This window comes from Python bivittatus, unplaced genomic scaffold (assembly GCF_059951505.1).
Source record: "Python bivittatus isolate LINGU-HERP-01145 unplaced genomic scaffold, Pbiv_v1 ctg000840_np1212, whole genome shotgun sequence".
Lineage (NCBI taxonomy): Eukaryota > Metazoa > Chordata > Lepidosauria > Squamata > Pythonidae > Python > Python bivittatus.
In genome coordinates this window covers 48,293,615-48,307,355 of record NW_028277113.1, presented here as the reverse complement: position 1 = coordinate 48,307,355, position 13,741 = coordinate 48,293,615, and the positions used below count along the sequence as shown (strand labels likewise).

The 13,741-nt window shown below is 36.9% G+C and overlaps 1 protein-coding gene across 7 annotated transcripts in view; it reads right to left on the bottom strand.

Annotated features, from left to right (window-relative positions):
* Positions 1-13,741, bottom strand: part of CSPP1 (centrosome and spindle pole associated protein 1) — a 79,223-nt gene that overhangs the window by 61,177 nt on the left and 4,305 nt on the right. For 5 of the 7 annotated variants that reach the window (XR_015794102.1, XR_015794101.1, XM_025167556.2 and 2 more), the window contains 4 exons: positions 11,215-11,355; positions 10,535-10,631; positions 2,870-2,967; positions 445-468 (listed from right to left, as the gene is read on the bottom strand). Coding sequence is in view for 5 of the 7 variants with exons in the window: in XM_025167556.2 (XP_025023324.1) it covers positions 445-468; positions 2,870-2,967; positions 10,535-10,631; positions 11,215-11,316 (321 nt within the window). In the remaining 2 variants the exon portion in view is untranslated. The remainder of the gene's footprint in view (positions 1-444; positions 469-2,869; positions 2,968-10,534; positions 10,632-11,214; positions 11,356-13,741) is intronic. The other 2 variants (XM_088131006.1, XM_088131008.1) reach the window with 1 other exon arrangement.

Here is a 13,741-nt window from a genome sequence, read left to right as displayed (position 1 = left end):
GTATGCATAACACTACAGTTTCATTTCTGTTTATCTAGTCTACATGCCAATATCAGGTAACTAACATGACATTATTTTCAGGTTACTGAAAATAATTTATCATTTATATATATTTAAATCGAAAGTTCCTAGACATTGTAAAAATAAGAATTAAAACCAACATATACTGACAATCAATTTCAGCATGTCTTGTATTCATTATATTAAACGTAACATAGAATATCAATTTTGCAGTGAAATCAAATACAGGAAAGACCATCAGTATGGTAAGATGATATGAACAGAAAATTATGAATAGTGTGTGAAAATCAACTTTTTAAAAGGCAAGACAGCCACAAAACACAGCCAAGCACAAAGACTGATTTTTCACCCAAGACTTTTTAATAGCACATTTAAATAAAGCGAAATATTAATTTGAAGAGTAGCATAATGCAAGCACCATACCTTCTTTTTTGCCTCTGACATACCCTAAAAGTTTGAAAAACAGACTTCATCTTAAAGAATATTCTGTCAATAACAGTTCTGAATCATTTTCCTCCCTTAGACAGACATGTGCAAATTTAAAATGATTTAAAGATGCTGATCCTTAAGAAGTGCAGTGAATAGTATTTAATATATTAATTTACACTATTAAACTTAACTGCTACTAAAAATATAAATACAAATTTCCAATTCATATAATATTGGAGAAAACTGTCACTGGAAATTCTTTTATATATATTTGGATTATGATCTTTGCTACTGTATCATCCCATAAGCTCAAGCACATACAGAAAATTCAGCACAAAAGGATTTAAAACATGTAGAAGTAGAAATTTTTTAAAACTGTAATTGTTAAACCAAGTTTGTCCTTCCTGCCATTACCTTGTGAACCATCACATTTTTATAATATATTATCTTTATCGCTAATTCATCTTTTGATGCTAAGCTTAACTACATGTAATAGACTAAAATTGTTTTTTCAATTTTTCTAATCCATGTTTCACTTTTTTCTATTAATCACATAAATATTCTTCTGTTCTTTCACCACCTCTGTTTTTCAGGCATTATCCTCTCCTTTTATCTTCTATTCATTTGTAAAGCAAAATCTCTCTAACATATATATTTTTTTAATTTAGATAGATAAATCATTTCTCTCAGTCTGTTTGCATTTTTTGAATGATGTTGGATGAACCACAACTCCCCAAATATTGTCAGATAACACATCACAGTGATATTAACTGAATATCACTGAAAACCTGTCAGTAACTAAAAATTTTAAGTGTTTTAAGCTTATCTAGGATCAAGCTTGACACACACCAAAAAATACCAAAACATATCCATCCACAACAATTAAAAATATATATATAAATAACAGCCTTGCTCATTTGTGTGACATTGGTGTCCTGCTCCCCATGCCTTCTGATTGCCCAAGGAAACAAAATGAAAAATATGCACCTTCTGACATAATTTCTAAGCCATATCCAGGCATATCCCAAAAACTTGCCCTGTAACACAATTGTGAGCTGTTTATGTTGTGGTTTTAGCTGTGGTTTTTCTCCCCCATTCCACAACACACGGTTCACTTTTCTAACACCATCCACCTCTTGTAACAATGATAGCATTAGCATTCCCATTGTCATAATTTATGGAAGCTCAGTTTTCTGGGTTACAATACAATGCATCATAAACTAATCATATGGTATAGGTTTATAGAACACACTAGTCCAGTGATGGTGAACCTATGACACACATGTCAAAGGTGACACACTATGTTTTGGGTGACACGCCAGCATTCACCAATATCTGACAACTATTCTCCCTGTTTGAGTTGCCAAAGAAACTGAGTTTGTTTTATTCGTATTTCATTTTTGTAATTATTTGACATTTCTTTATATAATACATATAAAGATATACACATGATTGGACTGTATTTTTTAAAAATAAATGAATATGTAAAGAATTGTTTCTCTTTGTTCCCGGGGGGGGGATGACATGCCAGCAGAGTCAAGTTAGGCATTTTCCAAATTTTTGACACGCCAAGCCCAAAAGGTTCACTATCACTGCACTAGTCTAACATACATTTGGCTAATTAAATGTATCATGTAAATTAAACCAGGAATTCATCTGTTCATAATATAATTTCTTCCTCTGCTCCTCCTACCAAACTCATATGAAAGCCTCCTCCAAATCTATTTCCAATAATTTATTGTCATGGATATTTTACATGGCATTTAACATTAACCTGACTCTACACAGCAACAAATTCAAGAAATTAATGTCTTCAATTCTTAAGAAATTTAGTTTTAATGTACAGTGGTACCTCGGGATACGAACTTAATCCGTTCCGTGACTCTGGGCGTATCCCGAGTTGGTCGTAACCCGACTCAAATTTCCCCATAGGGTTCAATGTAATCCAGTTAATCCATTCCGCCCTCTGAATCTGGTCGCACCCCGAAGCAAATTTTCCCATAAGGTTCAATGTAATTACCATTAATCCGTTCTGGCGTCCGCGGACCACGCGTCAGGGGCGGGAAAACAGCCGGGCGCCGCGCAGCACAGCAGGAAAACGGACGGGCACTGCGTGGCAGGGCAAGAAAACGGACGGGCGCCGCACGGTGGGGCAGGAAAATGGCCACGGACCACGTGTCAGGGGCGAAAAAATGGCCGTGGACCACGTGTCAGGGCGGAAAAATGGCCGCAGACCACGTGTCAGGGCGGAAAAATGACCGTACCCCAAGGCGGAGTTCGCACATTGAGGTAAATTTTTACGGCTGGAGCTGGTCGTAACCCAAAAAGTTCGTTAGTAGAGGCATTTGTATCCCGAGGTACCGCTGTATTTTTACTTCATGAACCAGCATTAAAGATTTAATCTGATACAGTTTCTTACCTGTGAAAGATATCGCCTGTAATCCTGCCGAAGTTCCTCCTTTAGTTTGTGTTTTTTATGTTCATATTCTTCCCCAAGAGGCAAGCTTAAGCCATAGTCTACAAAATAACAAGACCGTTCTTATCAATGATCTGTGCAAATAATATTCAAATGTAAGAACCTTGATATTCAGAATTTATTCAAATAAAGCAAATTTAATATTTCTATTACCTTGTAAAAGAACTGAATTGAAAAAGTTCTAGTTTTAAAAATTATGATTAGGGATTTAAAATGCACTCTTACTGCAGTGAGTCCTTAAGGGCATAAACTAAAACATAGCCTTGTTATCATTAAAAAAAAAGGAAAGAGGATCAACAGCAGTTTCTTAAGCAATACAGTACTGTATCTAACCATCATGTAGGCTTACTTCACTGTGAAGATGCATCTGACATAATTTCCAAGCCATATCCAGGCATGTATATTTTCTGCAGTGTGTTCAGAAGCCTTCTTGTCATAATAGATATAAAGGATCTTTGGCCAACTAAATTTTTTGGACTACATTACCCACCATTTGAAATAGGATATAACAACTGCAGGCAATAAGATCTCAATGCAATCCAATTCCAAAGGTCACAGGATTCCTCATCTTTTTCCTGTAGTGCACTTAACCACATTCTACAGAGAGAGAATCACTGCTCAGTGGCAGAGCACATGCCTTGCAGAAAGTTTTCTGCTCAATCCCCATCAGAATTTGATGTGAAATATCTTTGCCAAAGATCCTGCTGAGCTGCTACAATTCTGTTTTATCAAGTGGCAAAGAGACCACAATGAGTTAGACCATGTTTGTACTATGGATCAGGTAATTGTCACTCAAACTAATGACCAATTTGTAACTATTACAAGCAGCTGTTGGTCACTGGGATGAAGAAAATAATACATGCACAGCGCATCTAGATACCAGAAGCACCGATTTCCCCTCAATTCTATTTTGTTTAGCCTTTCTTATCCAACAGGGAACAGAAAGAAAGAAAAATAAAAATATTTGTCCATTTAAGAATAGATTCCATGTAATCCAGCTATTTAAATAAAAAGCAAAACCCACAATTAACAACTAAGAGCAAACCCTAGTATCAGAACCTCTGATGTAATACTATGGGACTAGCCATAAAGTCACTACAACATTAATGGCTAAATCTGCATCTTTTTTTTAATTTTATTTATCAGATTTATATAGCCGCCCATCTCACAATGTGACCCTGAGTGGCACACAATAAGCAACCAGTTAAAATTATTAAAACAACAGTTAAAACAGTTTAAAATAAATAAAAATAAACACTATGTATCTTTATATAAATAAATAGGTAATGTCTCCTTCAGCTCCACTAAACTTTGTGGATTTGTCTTGCAAATCAATATGAGACTGACTAGACTTCATAATGTCGGTGATTTTTTTTAAGAAGCAGAGGAATTTTTCTGGTATAAATAAAGAAGCAAATGAGTAAGATGCTTATCACATTAATATGATAGGAAGATACAGAGTATCTCCAAGGTCACACAACATTTAAAGTTTAGGCATGTTTGTCAAACTGAGTTCTAGCTTATGAAAAAAATATACAATTGAGATCATTTATTTGGGAGCAAAAAATCCTTTTGCTGAACCTCATAATGCATTATATACCATAATAAGCATGTAACATAATAAACAGCATAAGAATATTGGTCCTCTATGACATCATTAAAATATTTTCAACAAAGATAACTGTAAGATATCACTACAGCTTACTGGAAAGCAGAAATCTAGATCCACCTAGCAATAATGCTTGATCTTTTTTCAATGGCAGTTGGATTTCACAAATTCCATGATCAACTGTTTGGTAATATATACAAATCTCTACACAAATACTTTAGGAAATTGCCTGTCTGTACTATTGTCAATACACTGCAACTACAGAGAATGCCTTAATGAGCAATGTAAAAGTTAATTTAATTTGACAGCCACAGTCCTGTATTAGTAAATAAAACATGCTAAATTTTATATGCAAATAGATTAATAAGAGATATACAGTATGCAGGTGCATCAGCAGCTACTACCACGAAAGAAAATGGGAACCTCCAATGATAGAGGATTTTTTTCAAATAGTAGAACAAGCAGGGGAAATGTTCACTAAATTATCATTATTTATGAAATTTCCAAATTCATCAAGCTAGCAACTGCTAGTGTGGTAGACCAGTCTACAGCTAGCTTGACTCAAAAAGGGATTTCTACCTTCTAAGATCAAAACATTTATAAATCAAAATTCAAATATGAAATACATACTCTTTTTGGTGTTGTCATGATGTTTCCTCAAAAGGCCTCTGAGGGTAAGCAACACTTAATTGTTATTTTAGGTCACTTCTAGTGATGTCATTTTTACCACTGCCAGATTGCTGTCAACACCAAATACCTCTAAGCATACACATATTCAACAACAGTATACCACAAAAGTAAGTGTTAATTTTGAGTTTTCTTTTAAGAACTGTATCTGTGACTTTAGTAGAAATGTATTTGGAACCTTTTGGTATAGAAAACAGATCAGTTCATAAATGTAATCTTCCAGATCCTTTGAATTATCAATTTTTTTTTAAGAACAAGAAAAATAAGCAAGAGAACAATTCTGATCTTAATTATACACCAAATTCCTATTAAGATAAAAGTTTTATCATAATAAGTTATAATAAATATGGAAGTATGGACATTCCATACGAACTTTGTTTCAAGATGCTAAAATGCAAGGATTTGCACATTTTATGGCAAAAAGAAAAAGCTGGGTGAAGAGGAAAGAGGAATGGCAGAGCAAAAAAGTGGCATTAGGTGAAAAATTAAGCAGGCTTTTTTCCCTACCAATGTTCCACTGAGAAATCCAGCCTCTTGAGTATAATTTCTTGTCAATGTTTTCCCCCCTTCAATTAAACAACATTATGTTACAAAAGTTACATCAATAAAATTGTCATTGGTGGCAAGTCATTCTCACTTTTAATTATCTAGTATGGATGCCTTCAAGGTTACACAGGACAACACTAGTGCAAGGTTGTTGTTTCCAGTGATCCAGTAGGAGTAAAAATAATTGAGGTAACTGATCTGCAAGAAACTATTGAAATAGAGACAGGGTATGGAGATGCAAATGTCTGGGTAGAATGGGTCAAATATACAGTAAAAAGCTTAAACAAGAGCAATTGCTATGCATGTGTCTCTGGTAAATCTGTAGCCCAAGTGGTCCCCTTTCCCTTGGGATGGAAACAGAATTTAAGAGGAAAATGCCACCCTCATTCTCTGCAGCGTATGGGAACCACACGGCATGCCTTACCAGGTGGGGTGTAGGATTCACCACAGCTGTAGGAGAATTAGAAACATGCACTGATATTCTGAATGTAAGTAAAATAATTGGTGAATATGGGAATTACTCTAACCTGAAAATTCCCAGGGCTGATTTATGGTGGTATTGTGGAGAAGAAATTTAAGATCCACACTTCCTCCCTTCTGGACAGGCACCTGTGCAATTGTATAATTGGCTATTCCATTTACCCTGACATTTGAAAAGGAAACAGTAGCTAGATAGGAACTTAAAGAAGAGATGCCCTAGCAACATCTTTTGATGACAGAATTTATATTGATGCTATAGGGGCACCCAGGGGAGTTCCTGATGAGTTCAAGGCTAGGAATCAAATAGCTGCAGGATTTGAATCATTCTTGTTTTGGTGGGTAACCATAAATAAGAATGTGGACTGGATAAACCACATTTATTACAACCAGCAACCGCCCCTGATGGGACAATAACTAAAGCCTAACAGGGGCTAACCACTTAGGCAGCAGGAATAGTCACTGGTATTGGTATTGAAACTTTAGACATTGTCACGAAATTTCCAGAGTGGTCTGGACCAAATAGCACAGAGTCTGGGGGAACTGCAGAACCAACTAGATTCAGTGGCGGCCGTAGTTCTCCAGAACAGGAGAAGATTGGACCTTCTCACAGCTGAGAAAGGAGGTCTATGCCTCTCCCTTGGGGAAGAGTGCTGCTTCTATGTCAACAAATCTGGAGTGGTTCCACAGGTAGTCAGGGAACTAAAAGAGAAAGCTTCTGAAATAAGACAACAAATCACTGACTCCTGACAGCAGATCTGAGAAAACTGGTATGCGTACCCGTGCAGACTTGGACAGGAGTCTTGGATTCCAAAGGAGTGCTCTGAGGAATATTTAATAACTGGAAGCAAGCCCTAATGGTGGGTGCACTTATATTCTTGGGCCTTATATGCCTCCCGTGCCTGATTCCCCTAATTAGGAGTATAGTACAGAGTATTGTAGAAGGAGTGATACAAAAGAAGGGGAACATGTACCTGGCCATGAGGGCACAGGGTCCCAGAAATGTTTTCCGTCCAACCAGACTCCCCAGAGACTCTTTTGACCCCTAGGAAGCATCCTAGGCAAATTAAAAGGGAGGAAATGAAGGGTTATGTGTAAACTGAATAACTATTGAATGAAGGATTATATGATTATTAAGAAAAAGGTATATGCGTAAAATGTTGAGAAAAGAGGCCTTGTGTAAAATGATAGCCAGAAGGTTGAGAAGGGGGCTTTGTGTAAACTGATACCTGCTGAGGAGAGGTCAGGGGGAAAGGAATGCCAGGAATGTTTAGTAGGTGACTGACCAGAAAAGGAGAACCAAACCATATAAGGGCATAAGAAAAAACCTCATCTTCATTATAATGTTAATTAGTTCTGCCCTTTTAAGAATACTATAAAAGACTGTGTTTTTGTCTCCAAGGGTGTGCCACCCTGCTCTCTCTTGGTGCATGGTGTGAGCACCCAGACTTTTGCTTGGCCAAATAAAACGCTGTTTAGAGAAGTCCCTGCTTGAAATCTTTTGTTTTGTGCTGATTGATTGATTTCAAGTTTTCTGGGTAGCTGTGAACCTTACAATCTGATTATAAATTGGAAAAAGCAGTAAAGAGCTCTTGTACAACTCACTGTTTCTTTACTTTAATTCTTCCATATGTAAAAACATCATATGCTATCATTTTGACCTGGCAGCTAATTTTATGCATTTTCAGTAGCCAATTTTCACAGATGTCTTCATATTTATGAAACAAACTTTGGAGAAGTATTATTTATCTAGAACTTTTAATTTTTGAAATATTTATAGATTCTTGCCTTAGCATTCTGCAAGGTAGCCCAGCATTTTATCAGATGATGAAATTGAGAGAAACAGCAATTTGTAAAAAAAACACATTTACTGAATCCAAGAATGACAATATGAACAGAAAGCTCTGCAATCCATGTCACTGAGTGGCACTGACCAGTCTACTTTAACATTAGTTCTAAAAATATTTTACATATTTAGTTTTGAATTAGTTCAGTACAGGTTTCCAAAATAATTCCAGTTATAATCTCAAGTGTCATTCTCAAGAAAAAAAAGAAATTTCATCACAGATGGCAGCTACAAAAAATACCGTATAGAAGAATAAATTAAATTTAAACAGAGAAGAGGCACACATGAGAGGAATTGCTGTTGCTAAGTAACAACTAACCCTCTGTGACAGTATCTATCACTAATCCCAAGTTGCGAAGGACCCTGGAGCATATATAGACAAAAATTAAAGTACTCCAAGAAAGGCCATCTCTGGTGAAATGAAGTAGCTATCCACGCGCGCGCATATAGAGATGGCCAGGAATAGCCAAATGAGTCTGGAAAAACAGAACTGCTTGAATCATTCAGAGATGCTTAACTGGCACTCCTGCAGTTGTAAATCATCACTTTCAAAGGATTTGAACAGCCTTCACAATATTAAAGCCACAGTTCATACATCACAGTATACCCTAAGGTTGTTTTTTGTTTTTATTTATGTCTTATTTATTTTACAGAATTCACGTTCTACTTCAACCCAGAAATTCTGGGTAATGTACCCAAACTATAGCCTTCTTAGCCCATTTAGAAACACCTCATAAAATATAAAATTAAATCTAATGAGGGATTGTCATCCACAATCCCTCATTAGAGACTGAAGGCCTACTGAAATGAAACTATTTTCAGTATCTTCTGACACATCAAAAGAGAAGAGACCAAGTATACCACTGGGAGGAATATGATCCACAATATGGGGACTACTACAGAGAAGCCCTGTCTTCTGGCTTACACCTATCTTATCTGCTCTCAAGGTGGGACTTTGAGCAGGTTCTCTCTAGATGTCCATATAGGACAGGCAGGACTGTGTTAGTAAGTCACGTTAGTCCCTGTCTGATAAAACCTAGTAACACTTTTTAGGGCTTTCTAGGTAATAATAAGCATGCTGAACTGCACACAGAAGCCTACTGGTAGCCAGTGCAGTGACCCCCCAAAAACTAAAACTCTACAACAGCAGGTCTTCCCTGATAACAGTCTAGTTACTACATTCTGAATCAAATGCAGCTTCTGAGTCATTTTCAAAGCAGCCTCGTGTACAGCACATCGCAACAGTTTTGTTGCATGGTGATCAAGATGTGAGTTACCATTGCCAAGCCTCCCTTGCTATAGTTTCCATTGCTATTCCAGCAGGAGCTGTGAGTCAAGTCATAGACCTGCTTCTTTGGGGAGACTGTAACCCCATCTTAGAGCAACCACTGAGACTGATATTTCTGTCAAAGTGTTTACAAACTACCAACACTTCCATCTTGCTAGGGCTTAATCTGAACTTGTTTCTCCTCATTCAGTCCATTAGATCTCTGACCTGATCTGCAGCAGCAATATACAGTTAAACGTCATCAGTATATTAAGGATATTTTACTCCAAAGCAATGGATGACCAGTAATTTCATACAGACATTAATTAATGTGGGAGAGTCTCACACTGAAGCAACTGCTCTTCCCGCAATGACTACAGACTAGAATCACCTGCTTGAGTAAGTTTGGAATCACCAAAGAACAGTGCCCTCTGTCCTCAGCTCTTACAGATGGTCCAAAAGGATACCATGGTCCAGTTTTAAACATAACCAAGAGTTTAATAGGACCAGGAATGGGGCACTCACCCCCATCCAGGTCCCAATGAAGATCACCCACCATGCCTAGGCCTGAATCCTGACTGGAAGTCACTTAGACAATAGCTTATTCTAGGATATTCTGTAGCTAATCTATCTTCTCTAAAAAGGGACAGTTGGAGACAGGGCAGGAACCCAAATATGGTTGGGCTGAGGGATTGAAGGTGAGAGGGTACACAGTGGCCTCTTTTAAATCAAGTGACATCACACCTTCCCTCAAAAAAGCATTAACCACCTTTGACTGCACTGCTATTCACTATGCCTTAGCATGAAGTATGAACCAGGCCATTCTGGCTTAGTCACCATATCATGTTTAAAAACCTAGCTTAATATATTTTGAACCCAGCCATTCTGTGATAGCATAACAATTCAAGGAAGCACAAACAAGAAGCTAACTGCACATTGCTTATCTCTCTAACTGAAGAATCCAGCTTCACAGCAATTCAATTATATCACAGAAACATGTTTTTAATTGTTTTCCAGATATACAGAAACATGTATATTTTATGTACTCCTCTCAGATTTGGGGGAAAGGTTAAGACATATCATTCTATATATTTAGATACAAGGATAAATGCAACAGTCAATGTAATCATTTTCCACTAACTGCAACACAATAAATATTAGAAAAAAAATTAATACCATGCAAAGCAATATGTTGACTGTTTGGTGGGATGTTTTCTTTAGCCATGGAGATTAATAATTCACTAGCCTCTGAAAATTTCTCTGTACTCTTGTTCTGAAAATGAAAAAAAAAATGGTAAGGCACAACCAACAGATGTAAGCAGAAGGTACAAAAATGTGCTATTCAGGGTGAAAAAAGCACAGCTAGCACTTAGAATTAACTTTATAGTACAGTAATTTCCCTCCCTCGCCCCCAATTTAGCTTGATAGCCAGGGTTAATGGAGTAGCATGGAGAACAAGTTCAGTCTTTCTCATATTTTTGAACAGGAGATTGATCCAATAGAGCTAGGTAATCAGTTCTGTTTGCTTGATGCTCTGTTTTTTTCTAAAATAAATTAATTATGTAAGTTTCTGAACTGCATAATTTTTAAAACATAAGAAGAGGAGTCAGCTAACTGTATAGAAAAGAGGGATATGTATATGGGTGAGAAAAAATAGTTACCTTTTCTTGTTCTTTCTCTCTGTAAAGTCTGTAACTCTAGATATAGTGGTCTAATTTGGACTTAACAGCAAATCACAATTTATATGATCATTTGGACAGAAAGATCTGTAAGAGCCTTTAACCTGAACTATAGAAACAGAATTAAAGGAACAGTGTTCTTCGTGTTCGTTTATTTATTTTAAAATAAAATTTTACCTGCATTTCCATGTAAGGGGGATCATTTTCCAGTTTTGCTTTATCCTGTAACAATCTGGCTTTGTGGTCTTCAAGGAACTTTTCTAGGTTCTCAGCCATCATTTTTAGTTCTGGAAATGACAAGCTAACTGAAGATAGTACCTAATGGATAAATAAAAGAAACATTATTTTATTACTTTCTATTAGGTGCCTAAATTCACTCTACCAATATACAGACTGTCTTTTGAATCCCATAGTAATTTTGGGAGGGAAAACAGATTGGGGATAAATACAGTGGTACCTCGGGATACGAACTTAATCCGTTCCGTGACTCTGGTTGCAACTCGAGTTGGTCTCAAGTCGAGGTAAAGTTTCCCATAAGGTTCAATGTAAATCCGGTTAATCCGTTCCGCCCTCCGAATTTGGTCGCAACCCGAGGCAAATTTCCCCATAGGGTTCAATGTAAATCCGGTTAATCCGTTCCACCCCCCGCCCGAATTTGGTCGCAACCCGAGGCAATTTTCTCTTCAGAGCCTTACTCCTGCCAAGCCTGCTCTGCATTTTCTTTGGAGCCATGCTAACACGCATACCAAAACCTTCGCAAAACACCACAAAACACACCACAAGCCTCACCGAACGTCTCCTTGCTACCGTGACCTCGCCCACAGGAAGCCGCGACCACGTGCCAGCAGGGAAAATGGCCGCGGATCCGGTTTGTAAGTTGAGGCGAGTTTGTAACCCGAGGTAAATTTTTCCTGCCGAAGCTGGTCGTAACCCGAAATGTTCGTTAGTAGAGGCGTTCATAACCCGAGGTACCACTGTAATTTGCTCTACTAAATAAGAATCAGGATTCATCATGATGCAATCTATACCTTAAAGGGAAGACCCATGGGAAGTTTCATTCTGAAAACTATACCCATTTTTAGACTTTCAGAATACTCTTAAGTACTTCGATGCAAACAATGAAGGGAAGGGAAGGACAAAAAGAATTGTACCCAAATTAGACAACTTATAAGTGGCTCCTCTGAAAGGGAAGCATATCCATACTTTGTCATTAAGTAAAAATTATATACCTCAGTTCATATGTAAATTACTTGTTACAAATGATTCTAGGGTCTGATGGTACAGACTTAATCACGTCAAAGAGAGATTTACTGAAAGCAATCAAAGAAGGCAATCATAACTACTTAAGTCCCACTGAATTGATTGGGTATATTCTAAGCATGACTGAACCTGAAGAAACTTCAGTCTCTTCTACTGCTTCCTATGTAAGGTTGTATCAAGGTCAGTAGGGACTATGTTGATCGTTGATTTCTGGGGCAAAATGTAATCTGATTCATACCTGGCATTTCTGTTCTCACAAGAAATTAGGAAGCATAGTGTTGATGCCAAAACTTATCAGATGCTAATGACAAAAATTTCTCACAACGAAGAGGATATACAGCCTGCTGTTATATGCAATTCTTCCCTATACTGAGGTCCACAAGACAGCTATTTTTGAGTAATCAACCAAAAGCTGAATAAGTGCCTGATCATACAGAACTGCACAGAATGAAACAAAATCAGGATAACCTTTGACAGCAAAGGCTTCTAATGTAGCCCAGCCTAATTACACTGTCTGCCTCAACAAACTCAAAAGCTAGAGGCTAAATATCCTCTTTATCACCTCATCAGTTATCCAGCTATCCTGCCTCCTACTTAATGTCATGTTTGCAGGAAGAGGTAGGGAGACAGTTCTAAAAACAACACAGACATATAAATACAAGACTACTACTTGAAGGAATACACCTCAGTTCAAACATTATCATTTCTGAACTATAAATGAGATTCTGCAAATTATTCCAATGTGAAAATTGCTTACAGAACTCCATCTCTATAAATCTACAAACCCCTTATTACCAAGACAATTACCTATTCTCATCAATTACACAGCATGAATTAAATTGCCAAATTCCAAGTGATGGCTTGCAAATCTGAAAGACAGCACAGAATATGTATCACAAACTACCACTTTACTATTTATTCTCAAATGAAGTTTAATAATAGTAATAACAACACCACAGACATATTCTAGGACATCTGCTAGTTTTTCTTCTAATTCAAGGAATTAATGCTAAAAGTAAATACCCATTTTTCTTTCTTAAATCCTTAATTATATAAGTTCACAGAATGAGAAGGGATCATTTAAGTCATTGAATCTCAGTGCTGTAATATAAATTAAAGCATCCCTGTCAAATGACTCTCCAGTCTGCTTGAACACATCCAATGAAGGGAAGGGAACCTCACAATTGCTTCCACCATCAAACTACTCCTATCATTAAAACCTTTTTCCTAATATTTGACTGGAATCTGCTTTTCTTTAACTTAAAATAATTATAAATTCTCCTGCATTTGGATGATAATGTGTTCTCTAACTCTAAATATAACATTTGTCATATTTTATTAAGGCTGTACATAACTGCTTCTGTCAGTCTCTCTTCATAAGAATTGGTTCAGTCTCCTAACCATTCCTTTGTGCCTGTTGTAGCAAATCTTAAAATAATGCATA